Below are 16,181 nucleotides of genomic sequence, written 5' to 3' on the forward strand. Positions count from 1 at the left end.
AACAACCTTAATAAAACGAACTTATCTGGTTGATCCTGCTATTTATTTTCCTGTGAAAAACGCACGAGGGCCCAAACAACTTTGGGTTCCTAAATCTGCTTAACTTTCGTAGGTAATACGTGACAAGTAGTTTGACTCTGAATGGTACATCAATAGTAGTTGTTCGCGTCACATGACAGGTAGGAAGGAGGAAATCGAGAGTTTAGCGCACTAATGGATGGAGGTAGATTGAAATACGGAAACAATTCACTTGGTGAAATCAAAGGTTATGGGACGATAACCAATGGAGAGTTTTCAATTCGCAAGGTCGCGTACATGGAAGGACTACAATACAACCTCATTAGTGTTTCGCAGTTGGTGGTGGAGACGGGACTGAAAGTTTCATTTGACGATGAAGGATCGGAGATAATCGAAAAGAAGTCCAAAACTATGGTCTTGAAATCAAAACGCAAAGTCGAAATTGATCCGCTGAATCTGAATCCCATCAAAGGGAAGCCAACAATTTGCTTACTTGCGAAAGCTTCTACTGATGACAGTTGGATATGGCACATGAGACTCTCGCATCTCGATTTTAAAGATATCAACAAGATTGTTCTTAGTAATCATGTGCGAGGTTTACCACTCCTAAAATTTGACAAAGAGAATCTTTGTGTAGCCTGTGAAATGGGAATACAGAGCAGGAAGAGTCATCCAACGATTGTGAACACGAAAGTCATTGAACCACTTGAACTCTTGCATATAGACCTTTGTGGTCCTTCTGCAATTGAAAGCATTGGTGGTAATAGATATATTCTCGTTACTGTAGATGATTTTTCCAGATTCAATTTGTTACATTTTCTTAAACAGAAATCAGAAGCCGCTCCTAAGCTCAAGGACTTCATAAAGCAGATAGAGCTTCAACTACGAAATCTGGTTCGTAACGTTCACAGTGACAACGGTATGGAATTCAAAATCCAAGCATTTGAAGCATTCAGCTCCTTATACTCCTCAACAAAACGGATTAGTTGAAAGACAAAATTTCTCGGTGTGTGAAGCTACGAGAACCATGTTGTCATTCACAAGTCTGCCACTTTACTTCTGGTCGGATGCGATTGGAACTGCTTGCTTTACCTAAAACCAACCCATCCTCAATAAGCGATTATCTGTCACCCCATACGAATTCATAAACAATCGAAAGCCTAATGTCAAATTTTTCCATGTTTTTGGTTCTAGGTGCTTTATCTTTAACTCGAAGGAACAAAAGAACAAATTCGATGTGAACGCTGACGAAGAGATCTTCCTGGGGTATTATTTAACTTCCAAAGCATATAGGGTTCTCAACAAAAGGTCTAAAAGGATTGAGGATACCTACTATGTCACCTTCGACAATAATTACATGAAGAAGTTTCAGAAGAATCACAGTCCAGCACAAGAGATCTTCCCTAAACCGAATCCTGCTACCATCCCACACTTCAACCTATATGAGGAGTTCCTAAACTTATTCAATGAGCCAGAAAAGGCAATCTCCTCAGAGTCCAAAGCAGTCGACAACAAGGAAGACTAAATGACGAAAATCATTGACGATGCTGCGAAAGAAATGGAACAGGAACACACCACTACGAAAGATCCTGAAGTTCCAATTCAACCTACAGATGCGAATGTTACATCGAGGGGGAGGGTTCTACTTCAACCTCCTCATCTGATACACCTGTTCAGGGGGAGAACAAAACCCCTGAAGTCAGCTTAGTGCCACCTTTCCAGGGGAGAATTCGAATTTAGAAGATGATATTTATACATCATTGGAGGGGGGGGGGGAATGGAAATGCAAATGATGATTCGGATGTACAATCAGAGTTTGAAGAAGTGAATGCAGAATTAGATCCAACATATGATCCAAATTACCCTCCATTGGCTAAATGGACTACAGATCATCCGAAAACTCAAGTCATTGGATATTCGTCTTCAGGTGTTCTTAAGAGAGCTCAACAAAAGGCAAAGCAAACTGCACTATTCTCTAAAGTGTAATTTTGCATGTTCAATTTATTTATCTCCAAAATTGAACCTAAAAAGGTTCAAATTTCTCTTGATCACTTTGATTGGGTACAAGTAATGCAGGAGGAGCTCAATGAATTCAAACGAAACAAGGTTTGGAGACTTATTCCCACTCCAAAGGATGCATCCGTTGTTGGTCTTAAATGTTTATTTTTCAACAAGATGGATAAGGAAGGTAGTGTGATAAGAAAAAAGGCGAGACTATTGGTAAAGGGATAATGTCAGGAAGAAGGCATTGACTACGAAGAAACCTTCGCACCATTTGCAAGGTTAGAATCTGTTCGCATCTTTCTAGCATACGCAGCACACAAGAACTTTGAAGTTTATCAAATGGACATCAAGTGTGCATTCCTAAAAGGGGAACTCGAAGAAACAGTGTATGTGGAACAACCACCAGGGTTCATAAATGAAAAAGTAGCTGAACCATTGATACATTCTGGACAAGGCATTTTACGGTCTAAAGCAAGCTCTAAGAGCCCGATACGAAACTCTAACTCGTTTTTAAAAATAGGCTAAATTTAAACAGGGAACAGTTGAACCAACCTTCTTTTGCAAGAAAGACGATAACCATTTTATGATCGTCTAAATTTATGTTGATGACATCATCTTTGCATCAACTAACCCCAGTTTAACAATTGAGTTCCAAAAGGTGATGAAAACTAAATTTGAGATGAGCTCTATGGTTCCGATTAATTTTTTTTCTTGGATTAAATAAAAGACAGAGTCAGGAAGGGATCTTTATCAATCAGGAGGCTTACACAAAGACCTTACTCTCCAAGTTTGGAATGGTGGGAGATTCAAATGTGAAGGTTCCAATGACATTCGGAACGAAACTAACACCATCTATGGATAAACCAGCTGTCGATATGACTCTTTATCGTCAGATGATAGGGTCATTGATGTATCTAATAGCTAGTCGTCCAGATATCATGTTTTCTATTTGCTATTGTGTTAGGTTCCAAGCTAATCCTCGCGAACCTCACATGACAGCTGTTAAGAACATCTTCAGGTATCTCAAGCGAACATCCTCATTGAGAATATGGTACCCTTCTAGTTCAGGTTTCTTTGTGCAAACCTTTTCGGATGCTGATCTTGGAGGTTGTGGTCTAGATAGAAAAATTACAACGAGAGGATGCCAATTTCTTGATGGAAAACTCATGAGTTGGTAATCTAAAAAGCATAGTTGCATATCCCTATCGACTGTTGAAGTAGAGTACATAGTCGTTGCATCTTGCACTTCACAAGTTATCTGGATTCAAAGTCAACTTCGTGACTATGGCATCAACATGAAACGAATCCTTATATTGCGATTTGGAAAGCACCATTCTCATTTGTCACAACCTAGTGCAACATTCAAAGATGAAACACATTGCACTGAGGTATCACTTCATCAAAGATCATTTGGAAAATGGAAATGTCGAGATACACTTTATAAGATCCGCTGATCAGTTAGACGACATCTTCACGAAATCCTTACCTGAACGACCCTTCAATCGCGTTCTTCAAGGCATAGGAACGATAGAGGCTGAATCCGTTCCGAAACCACCTTCGCAGTTAGAAGTGTTTGATTGGCCGGCGAATTGGTGTGAATGCTCGCAATAGCTCACAATCATCTTTTTGTTGCGAATTGGTGCGAATGCTCGCAGTAACTCACAGTCATCTTTTTGTCCTGTGAATCAGTGCGAACGCTCGCATTAACTCGCAACCAACTGTTCACACTGCGGATTGATGCAAATGTTCGTAGTGACTTGTAGTACACTGTTCATTCGTGGTTTGGAACCATTCGTATCCTTTATAATTTTTATATATTTCTTTTTATTTCTTTCTGTTTTTATTTACTTTTCTTTTTGAGAAATATCAAAAATCCAAAAATATTTTAATTCTTTGTGTTTTCATTTAAATCAAAAATCCAAAAATATTTTATTTCTTTCTGTTTTTATTTCTTTTTCAGAAAAACAAAATACAAAATTATTTTCTTTATTTTCATCATTTATTTCTATCATAAAATTATAAAATACCAAAAATATCAGCTAATTGAGTAGGTTTTAAGGTAAACATCTTGGTGATATCAATTACGAATGATGGGGCAGGTATAAATTTCGAAACCTTGCACTAGTTAAGTGTCCCTAGAAGCATGATGTTGCATGTAGGGCTGGCAATTCTCGACACGATATGCGACACGACCCACAACAAGACACGAAATAAATGGGTTTGGGTTGAGTTTTTCAACCCGCCAACCCGCTAACCCGTTTATTAAACGGGTCATATATGGGTTTCTAAAAAAATAAACGGGTTGACCCGCCAACCCGTTTATACTCTTAATAAAAAAATTATTTTTAAATGTATTTATGTATCAAGTATTAATATTCAATAAGTATTACATAATATATACCATTTATTCATAGCTATTTGACTGTTTTGATATTATGACTCGTGGTGGATGGTCTAATGTCATATGTCGTAACCTATAAGGCTAAGTCTGTAACATGTTTCTATGAATGTTTTTAATTTTCATTTGGATGTTTAAGACTTAAATATCTAAACTTCGGACCCATGAACCCAAATCTGACCCACGAACCCGCCAACTTGTGAACCCGTATAAATAAATGGGTTAGTGGGTCATATATGGCTTTATGTTCCAAACCTACCAACCCGTGACCCGCCAACCCATGACCTGTATATTTAAATGGGTCGTGTTTGGGTTGGCATATTTTGACCCGCCAACCGATGCAACCAATCAACCGATTTCTCTCACCTACTACTTCGTATAAAAGGATTTCGATGCTTCATTAATTAATTACTACTCTCAAAAAGCAATCAAATCCTCCGACGATTATAGTCTCTACTGTTCATCATCTTCTTCATCAAGCTTCAATGGAAGCTTCTTCAGAGATTCCTTTAGTTGTAGAAAACATGGACTAGTCCTCAATCCTCAACCTAAAAGCAAATCAAAACTTGATCTTCTGTGAAATCCCCATTTTCATGGCCAGAAAAGACAGATTTTGTTTATGCTTTGTTTGAAAATCAAAGTAACATTTTAAATAAAAGTGTTGCAGAATTTGTTCCCAAAATAAAATATGATAAATATTTATCAAAGCATTTATGAAGAAATTATTTCATTAAAAACCACGGGATGTCATGTTCGATACAGATCAAAAGCATAAACAGTACAATATAAGCCTTACAACATTTATTCATATCTACAGGCCTATAATCCGTAATCCCTCATCCAAACATCACATCTATGCTTGAGTGCCACTACTTGTATACAAGAAACTGAGTGGGTCAGGCTTAGGAGTCTGATGAGCACATAGGGTTTTCAACCCACAATAAATAAGTTTATTAACTTTATCAAACCTAACAAACCTGATTACCTGTTCCCGTTATCCTCACTTTACGTCCCTAAAACATCTAACACAATGGACCTAGTTTAAGGACTTTCATTGGGGTGACAACACTGCTTCGGGGATTCCTCAACAATTTATGTCAAATAAGGCAACCATGTGGGGGGTGTAGTACTGCTGGTGAGCACACAGTTCAAATAAAGACCTACAAGTTGCGAGCCTGCTACCGTTCCACTGGACTGTCTAGAATAGTTTGTGGTCGTCATCTATACTCTGCTAGATGACTACATCATCAATGACATCGATGCCTCTCATTATTTTATTTTATCACACATCAACTATTACATCTTCCCATGTTTTTTCGAGGTGAGATTCGGCCTATTCGTATGTTTCCAACAGACAAGCACTAAATCGACCATCTTACGTCGTAACTTCTTATTCTTATGGTCAACGATTGCCCCGGGCTCTTCGATTAGCCTCTTATTCTCAGCCTTCCTTAACTCTGAGATTGGTATTATGTCAGGAACTTCTCCCATTAACTTCCTCAAATAACACACATGAAAGGTGTTATGAATACCATCTAGTTCTTCGGGTAATTCGAGCTTGTAAGCTTCGTTCGCAATCCTCTTAAGAACTTTGAACGGTCCAATAAACCTTGGACTCAACTTTCCTCATTTCCCAAATCTTATAAGACCCTTCCACAGTGAGACTTTAAGCAAAACCGAATCTCCAACTTCAAAAGTCATTGGTCATCTTTTCTTGTTAACATAGCTCTTTTGACGATCCTGAGCTGCCCTAATCACCTTCAGCTTCTCAGTAGTCTTATGGACTATCTCTGGGCCCATAAACTACTTTTCTCCATCCTCAAGCCAACAAAATGGCGAACGACACTTCTGTCTGTACAAAGCTTGATAAGGTGCCATCTTGATGCTTGAGTGGAAACTATTGTTGTAGGAAAATTCTACCAGAGGTAAGTGCTCGTCCCAATTACCTTGGAATTCCAGGGCACATGATCTTATCATATCTTCTAGTGTTTGAATCGTTCTTTCGCTCTGGCCATCACTCTACGGATGGTAAGTTGTACTCAAACACAACTTTGTACCCAATTTCTCTTGTAGACTTCTCCACAATCTTGACGTGAAACGAATATCACGATACGATACAATCGTAAGAGGAACACCGTGAAGTCTTACTACCTACTTCATGTAAGCATTTGCAAGCTTATCCGTAGACCACCTCTTGGTGGCTGCTCTGAAATGTGCACTCTTAATGAAACGATCCACGACCACCCAAATTATGTCGTGACCGTTCTTCGTCTTGGGCAGTTTAGTCACAAAATCCATGGTGATGTCTTCCCATTTACCCATGGGTACAAGTAAAGGTTCTAAACTCCCATACGGTTTCTGATGTTGTGCCTTAACACTCGCACAAGTTACACACTCGGCCACATACTTCGCAACATCAAGCTTCAACATCGGCCACCAGTAGTAGGGTTTTAGGTCCCTATACATTTTAGTGTTGTCGGGATGAATTGAGTACATGGTCTTGTGAGCTTCTTCCATCAGAAGATCTCCTACTCCTCCCATCTTAGGTATCTAAATCTTGTCTTGGAATGCCTTCAATCCTTGGTTATTTGTACCTAACACCAATGTTTTGACCAAACGTTCTTCTTTTTGGTCATTCTTCTCTGAAGCTTCTTCTTGAGCTTTCTTGATACTTTCCATGATTGTCGAGACAACTTCTATTCTCAACGCTCTTGGCCTTTTTCTTTCAAGATTGACTTTTCGACTTAGAGCATCGGCGATGATATTCGCTTTACCAGGGTGGTAAAGTATCTCACAGTCGTACTCCTTGAGTAATTTCAGCCAACGTCGTTGCCTCATATTCAATTCTTTCTGATTAAAGAGATACTGGAGACTCTTATGATCAGTGAAAAGTTTACATTTTGTGCCATAGATATAATGTCTACATATCTTTAGGGCAAATACTACCGTTACCAACTCCAGATCATGAGTGGGGTAGTTCTTTTCGTGCTCTTTAAATTGTCAAGATGCGTATGCTATCACCTTTTCTCTTTGAGTTAGAACACATCCTAACCAGACTCCCGACGCATCGCTATACATGACGAAATCTTCAACTCCATCGGGTAGAGAAAGAATCGGTGCTTTACATAACTTCTTCTTTAGCTTCTTGAACGCTTCTTCGTGCTTCTCACTCCATGTACATGTAGCTCCTTTGTGGGTCAAAGCTATCAATGGAGCAGCTATCGAAGAAAATGTTGGGTTTTGAGCATTCTAACACTCCTATGGTGTACATGCAACCCTATAAACCTTGGATCTATGTTTTCTCTATTATACATGCAAATAAGAACTTTCCAAGGCTTTAATCCTAACTAGCATATTATGATGTTCTTAATCTACAAAGTACTATTTAGATGACATACCTTTTGATGTAGCTTGATGTCTTCAAGCTTTAAGAGCTTAGCCCCAATAGTGTGGAAGCCTCAAATGGAATCACAAATCACCAAAACACCTTGGAAGACTTTAGAGAATATGGATACTTGGTTCTCTCTAGTGAAATCGGCTAGCCCTCTTAGTGTATCCACACTAGTGCTCATTTCACCAACCAATGACATCTTTATATAGTATGGAGACAAGGGTTAAACCCATGACCTTTCATTTCATATGATCCATGGGTTAAACACTCCATGGACTATCCATGAAATCTTATCCCAACCTAAATGAACTTGGCCCATTCCATATATATAAGAGTCCACATTTAATTAGTTCATTTTGATCACTTAATTAATTCTAAATTAATTCTTGATCAATACTAATTAAATAATATGATTCCATATTAATATATTAGAACTTATAATATATTAATATTAATCATAAATATACTATTCTCAAAAGATTATCCATATAAATTGTGCCGATGAAGTGCAACCCAAATGGACCATGCCGGGTCGGGTCAAGTACATACCAAATATAGTTATGGACTTAGACATTAATCCAATAGTCTCCCACTTGGATAAGTCTTAAACTATTATTGCGTATGACTTCAAAACCTAACTGGAAATCGTAGCTCTTAAAGCCGTTGTCGAACTCTGATCTTGTCAACGAACTTGTCCATTAGATAAGGGATCATATATTCCTCCATTCTAGATATCATATGTACTGAGACATGGATTATAATCATTCTCTCTGTCCATTTGTTGTTTCCCGATTTCCGATTCATGACGAATGATTGATTGAACAAATCAAATCAGTCCTGGCTTGGCCAAGCACTCACATGTGTCATCATTAAATCATCTAGGGGCCCATAGATATCGATTTTATCTCGAAGGTAAAAGGAATGGATAAACTTCGACTCATATGGCTTGTTCTACTACTTGTTGAATCATACACAAAGGCATGTCTTATAACACCGAGTTACCGAATGCGTTTTCGTGCAATCAATGTACAACCAACGCATAGTAACAACTCATATCTCTAGGTTTGAAGAATATAAGATATTATCGTGTCATGATCACTCGTGATAAAATCCATGAAGTGATTCCAATGAGCGCGGGTTGAATCCAATACTCAGAACTTATGAGCACTCATGAGTGTTGTAGCCCTTTGTCCAACATCTTAGACCTCTACAAGCCAACCCATGACAGTCTTGATTCATATCTACTTCCAACATATGACCGACTGTGGATGGTTTGAATAACTTAGTCATTCCGGAAGAATAACCTAACTTATTCTGGAAGTCAAAACATGCAAAATGAAACACACTAATAATAGAATCTAATATGGTCTCAGAACTTATGAATATAAATAAAACACCTTTTATTTATCACCATATGATTACACATTATTCATTGTATACTGTTTCAGCTATCAACTTTATTCCTGAATTTAAAACAACAGTTGTCCCATGCTCCAACCATGTACACTATGTTTTCTAAACACTAGTCATGCCACACACCAAGTATGCATATTGTGTTTGTCTATGATCTTTACTTTGTGAACTAGATCAATTGAACATAACTTCAATGATTCTCTTTTCACACTCCCAATTCCTTATTGCAAATGCAAGAATTCCAAATTCATGCCATTTACTAAAATCTGATAGATTCTAAACTTATATGCATTGATCCTCTTGTAATGATTATGCACAAATTCACAAAGACTTGGCAACAATCATTACAGAGTATTCCAAAGGAGATCAACTCCTTGGAAACATTCTTCTTGCATTAAGTTTCCTAATCTTACAGATTGAATACTTTCTAACTTTGAAACATTTCCATATGTCATTTTGACTATCACTTCTGAACAGGAGTTGCCTCCTTACAGACTATGTCAATACGGTCCTTCCAATATTAACAGTATACTTCCAACTGTCCTTGAGCAACCAATCTTTGGTAAACCTTAGATTGTCCTCGACAATTGCTTAATCCTTTTAGTCACATCCAATTCTAGACCTTTTCCCTTCTTAACGCCCCAGGCATTTGGAAAAATTTAGAAAGGATGAATATATAGCACATGTAATCGATCCTATATCCGAAGCATATGGGACACGATTCATGATGTCTCACATAAAGACTAAACCAGTCTTTTGCTATAATATTTCCATTTCAATTTGCCAAGTTCTCATAATTCAGATTATGAAAAGGGATGCCGTAATCATAATTGAATTTTAGAACGCAAATAATGGACCCATATACAAAATTTTCTTATGTTGAGCTATTCCAACATGAAATTCATATATATATATATATATATATATATATATATATATATATATATATATATATATATCCTTGACTAAATACGATTAAAACCTCAATCTAAGATTTTAGATTTGAGATGAAGTATAATTTCCTCTCCCTTAATTATAGCAAAACAACTTTTTCCAATTGAGACCTTTTGTTTTTCTATAATTAACATTGCTAACTTGCAACCTTTATCATAAGTATCATGCTCCCACTAACATGATGATTATTAGCATAACACTTATGCTCCCACTAGCTTTGACATGTACTCAGAAATCAGCTGACTTTCTTAGCAAAGTTCAGATTTCTGATACTATGTTGTTTTGATAAAACTTTATCAAAATCATACACCTTCCCTTAGATAGCACACTTGTGTGTCTAAACAATTATGAAGAGGGATGTCGTAATCATAATGGTTAGACCTTTTTGCCACTTCTCACAAGTCCATGTTAGTGTGCCGGTTAGCCACACACGCTCCACTAACGACTTTGAGAATGCAAATATCACAATTGCTATCTAGACCAAAATCTACTTAGTGAAAGTGTTTCCTCACCATCATTTTCATGAATCGGAGAGAAACCTTATGACACTTAGATTTAATAGTGTATGTGTTCTTATCCATGTGAATTGTCAAAACCATAGTCACAAGACAAGGATAATGACAAATCCAAACTCATATGGACTGAACTTAATCTTAATTTCTTGCCACCTGGCAGCTCAACGGCCTGCCATTGCTTCCAAGTTGTTGTGCAACCAATTGAGAACTCTAAGAACTCATATGCAAAGCTAACTTTAATTGGAATGGGCACAGAATATGTCAACACGATAGGTTATAAACCTCAAGTCGTGTGCTAGTGAAGAAATAGAGGTTTTTGTTCTTGATTACTTCTTGAACCCTTTCAGGATCTTTTAGACTCCCACTGTCTCCTTGACCTATAAGACTTTCTTGCCAAATATTCAAGAGATAGTGTGTGAATTCTAATCAAGAAAAACACTTAACACAATTAGCCTTAGTTGGTCTTTGTTTTATCCAAAACATAACACCTTACCAATTTCAAATGTACAAGAGTAGAAAACTTTTACTCTTACATTTGACAAGTGTTTTAAACCTTCTTTAAGACATGTCACTCAAATTTCAATCTTGGAGTATGACTCTAAGACTTATATTGGAACGAAGTATGACTCATCTTCTTGATTTAACCATTTCAACAACTCAAGTTCCTCTTCTTAGTCATAAGAATGCACTAAGATTTCCTTAGAGAACTAATTTTGCTATGGTTTCTTAATCATTAAGATGATCACAAAACTGATACTAAAGTACTCTCCCATCTTTTCAGATTTGAGAAACTTTTATCTTTCTGCCTAAGTTGATTTTTCTTATTCGCTCTGCCTTACATTGGAACCTTATCCAATGTCTCAGAGTTACACTTAAGCTTGTAAGTATAATCATATTTACTGATCTTTAGTAAATTATGACGAATAATCTTATCGATCTTTTGTGGTGGACTTGACCAGTACACAAGAATGTGTACTCGATCCCTTAGTCCTTCACCTGACTCACACATCCATGTGAACAAGTAATTAGTATTAATTTTCCAATACTTGAAAGTTCTCATTCATCATACAATACAACTTGCATGACTCCAAGTTTCTATCCAACTGAAACTTGGGTGATGAGAATCTTTCCTTATTTGGTAAATTTACACACTACCACAAATGAAAGAATCAAATTCATATTTCCAATATTGCTATCAATGGAATCATATAAACAACATCTTTTTTCCCAAATGCCATTGTAAGGATATTCTAAAATAAATAAAATTAAAAACTTTTTCTTTTATTTTAAAACTTTGCGGAAAAACTAATCCTTACAATGCAGATGTATATGAAAACTTGTTGTCATCTATTCCTAAGCAATCTATCATAACTCTTAAGCACGTGCTCAAAATTCTGATCACCAAACCATGCGATTGAAATCCATCTTCGCGATCAGAATCAACATATACTTCCTTTAAGTTTCTTTACTTTTCTTTGATTCTTAAAACATTAACATGTGACCCAGCCACATCTTGTAATAAGAATCTCTAAGTAGGAACTTAATAGAGTTAGACAATGGACTTTACCATCCTTAGGTAAGTTTGGCAGCTTCGTAACCAAAGCCCTTTCCTTTGGCAATAGAAACATATAGACCCTTAGGTAATAGTACATGAGATTATCTCAAACTTAGCCTTTCTCTTTACCATTTGGTCAACCAAGTTGACTATGGCCAATCCCTTTCCATTGGGAAGAGAATGCATTTCTGGATTTCCTGTGTCTCTATTATCTCTGTTTATAAAGTTTTGGGAAGTTGATCTCCTAATCAAATTTGCTTTACTAGTACACTAAATTATTTATGATTTAGCAGCACCAAACAAATAGATAAGATCATTAAGGGTCTTGTCATAGTCTATTTCATAGGAGTCCCAAAGGAACTCACTATGTGTCTTAGAAAGTGATTGAACCACTAACTTTCTCAAGACTTTGACACCCAACTCTCCCGGCTTGTCAATATGTGACTTCATCTCCAAGATGTGATCACACCTAGACCTTGCCTTGCCAATAGGGCTTGAGTGACCTTGAACTTGTGGGTTAGGGAGAATAATTGGAGGAGGTGGAGGAAGTGAAGTTCCAAGATATTTGGGAAGATCATAGATGTTTGAACTTGACATCTCTTGGGAGATATTCAAGATATTTGATTTAAAGTCCTTAATATAACACCCAATATGAAATATTAAGGCTAGGACCCAACAAACTATTTTATAACTTAGAAGAGGGATGACGTAATCCAAGCTATAAAATATTTAAAGGTAGGTGAATGACGATTCACCAATTTCCACCAAGATAAACGAAATGTAGAATTAGGTTTTAATTGGATTTGAAACTCCTAGATCTTTTGAGATTCATTGAACTGTTCAATGGCATGTTTCAATCTCGAGTGTGCCCTTCAGGTTTTGTGACTGGGATGCCGAGGATCACAAAACAAGGTGTGAAGTAACCATGCAAATTACTTGGTACCCTTAATTGTTTACCCCTCAATCGATGTGTCGGTTAACCACACACGCTCCATCGATACTATGATAAACATTAAGTTACCCTTTGCCTACCTTGTTAAATACGAGTTAGTGTGTCGGTTAACCACACACGCTCCACTAACCGACTTAAACAAAGTGCAAAGTGTAATTTCATGGATTAGCACCTTATTCACATTTTCCTAAGTAGCTAAGATTGGGTATTTATAAAAGGTTTAGTTACTTAGTATTTATCATTAATACTTTTAATGAAGGGAGAATTATAGTCCTGTCAAACCCGTTCGGCTAACGACCCTCCACCAGTCAAGGAAGCGGTGGGTGAGAGTGGACACCCATTAAACTGCCATTTTATAGGCAGTAACCTTATACCCCCCTTATATACTGGTTTCGTGAATGAGGCCTACTAACGGTAAGACTGACTTTACTCTTATACATATATATATATATATATATATATATATATATATATATATATATATATATATATATATATATATTATTAACTTATAATATTATAAAGTATAAGGGTTGAATTTTAACTTTTAAAATTCTAAGGGCTAACTTGGAATTAAAGTATTCATAAGTGAAAACTTTTCAAATTCCAAACTTGAGGGCAAGTTTCGAAACTATTCAAAACTAATTAATTCCATAACTTATGTGTTTAAAGTAGTTTTAACCCAACAACCCTATGCAACCCTTTCCATCATTTGAATTGTGAGGTTTGACAATTAGTCTTAAGTGTTTAGACACACATATAAACTATCTAAGGCAAAGGTGTATAAGTTCAAGAGGCCTTGATAAAAAGATTATCAAAGCACTAAGTATTAGAAACATGAACTTAAGAAATTCAATTAGCATTGTTTTTCTGAAAGTTAAGATGTTTATGAATACATGTCGAAGCTAGTGGGAGCATAAGTGTTATGCTTATAACAATCATCATGATAGTGGGAGCATAAATGTTATGATTGTATGATTATTAAGGAAAGTATTGCAAGTTGGCAATATTAATTATAGAAAACAAGAGTCATTCTTTGCAAAGTTGTAAGGATGGAATAGTTGTTTTGCTATAATTAAGGGAGAGAATATTATGCTTCATTTCAAATCTAAAGGTTTAGGTTGAGAAATGTTAATAAATTTAGTCAAGGGTACATAGTGTGTTCTTAAAATTTCAATTATGATTACGGCATTCCTCTTCACAATTCGAATTTTGAGAACATAGCAAATAAAACATTATGCGTCGTGTCCCATACGCTTCGGATATAGAATCAATTGCAAATGCTTTAATGTTTGACCATTCTAAAATTTTCCAAATGTCGAGCGCATTTAGAGGGAAAAGGGACTAGAATTGGTTTTGACTAAAATAATTAAACAACTATCAAAGGACAATCCAAAGTTCGACGAGGATTGGTCGCTTGTGAGTAGTTGGAAGTATAGTATTGGAAAATATGGAAATGTTTCCGTATTGGATGGACCATATCGACATTATTATGAATAAACAAGATTCTAATTAAGAATAAGTTGTCATATGGAAAATATGGAAACGTGTCCATATGGGGAATTGAATATTGAAAACCTATGACTAGATTAGAAACTTTTATGCAAAAGGATGTTCAAAGGAATGTTCTTTGAGTGAGAAACATCATATCTAAGGAATTGTCTTGTAACAATCTCCGATAGAGGACTTTGTAATATCATTGGCAATAGTCTTTGTGACTTTGGTGCAGTGACATTACGAAAGGATTATTGCATAGAATGTTAGAATCTAGCATATTTTATAAGTAACAAGAATTTGATATTCTCACACTTATGAAAAAGGATTTGAAGTTGTGAAATGAGAATGATTGGAAATGTGTTCAATTTGATCTATTTCACAAAGTAAGAACCATAAGAAAACATTGTGTGCATGCTAGGAGCATGGGACAAGTGTTGTAATTCAAGTAAGAAGTTGATTAACCGAAACGACAAATAATGAGTAATCGATATGGTGATAAATAAAAGGAGTTTTATTTATGCTCAAAGGGTTGAGGCCATATGGGATTAGTATTATTCTTGTGTTTCACTTTGCATGTTTTGACTTCCAGAATAATTGAGTTTATTAAGAATAATTGAATTATTCAAACGGGCCAGAGTCGTTCATATGTTGGAAGTAGATATGAATGAAGACTGTCGTGAATTGGTGTGTGGATTGTCTAAAGAGCATTAGACATAAGCAAATGTTTGCTGCAACGTTCATGAGTGCTTATGAATATGATTTGAGCATTGGATTAAACCCACACTCACTTGGATCACTCCATGAATTGTATCACGAGTGATTCGTGAGACGATAACATCTTATATTCTTGAAACCGAGATGTGTGAGTTGTTTCTTGCGAATCGGTTGCACATTGATAATATGTAAACGCACTAGTAACTTGGTGTTATAAAACATATTGTTGTGTGTGATTCAGTGCGTGAGTGCAAGCGAGCATTGTATCAAAGTTGATCCATTCCTTTTATTCAAAGTAGGATAAAAGCGATATCTTTGGGCCCCTCGATGATTTAGTGATGACAAACGTAAATGCTCGGCTGGGCTAGGGCTAATTTGATTTGTTCAATTAGTCAGTCGTCATAAATCAGAAATCAAGAAATAGTACAAAGAGAATGATTTGAAATCATGTCTCATATGATATCTAGAATGGAGGAATATATGATCCCTTATCTAAGGACACGCGTATCTGATATGATCAGAGTTGACAGCGGCTTTGGAAAGTTACGATTGCAGACCAGGATCTGAAGTCATACGCAGAATAGTTGTTAGACTTATCCAAGTGGGAGACTGTTGGATTAGTTTCTAAGTCCATAACTATTTTGATATGTACTTGACCCGATGGTGCATGGTCCTTTTGGGTTGCCTTCACCAAAACAACTTGATAGGATGAATTATGGAGAGAAATGATTAAATATGATTTATTAATATATTATGAGAATAATATATTA

General features: G+C 36.3%; 1 protein-coding gene across 1 annotated transcript; it reads left to right on the top strand.

The window, feature by feature from the left end:
* The first annotated feature begins 213 nt into the window (after positions 1-213).
* Positions 214-3,200, top strand: LOC145050892 (uncharacterized). Its single transcript, XM_078999080.1, has 5 exons — positions 214-937; positions 1,832-1,971; positions 2,050-2,124; positions 2,257-2,445; positions 2,754-3,200. The coding sequence occupies exons 1-5, from the start codon at positions 214-216 to the stop codon at positions 3,198-3,200; spliced, it is 1,575 nt and encodes a 524-aa protein (XP_078855206.1).
* The last annotated feature ends 12,981 nt before the right edge of the window (positions 3,201-16,181 follow it).

This window comes from Lactuca serriola, chromosome 5 (assembly GCF_051521515.1).
Source record: "Lactuca serriola cultivar US96UC23 chromosome 5, Lser_US96UC23_V15, whole genome shotgun sequence".
Taxonomy (NCBI): domain Eukaryota; kingdom Viridiplantae; phylum Streptophyta; class Magnoliopsida; order Asterales; family Asteraceae; genus Lactuca; species Lactuca serriola.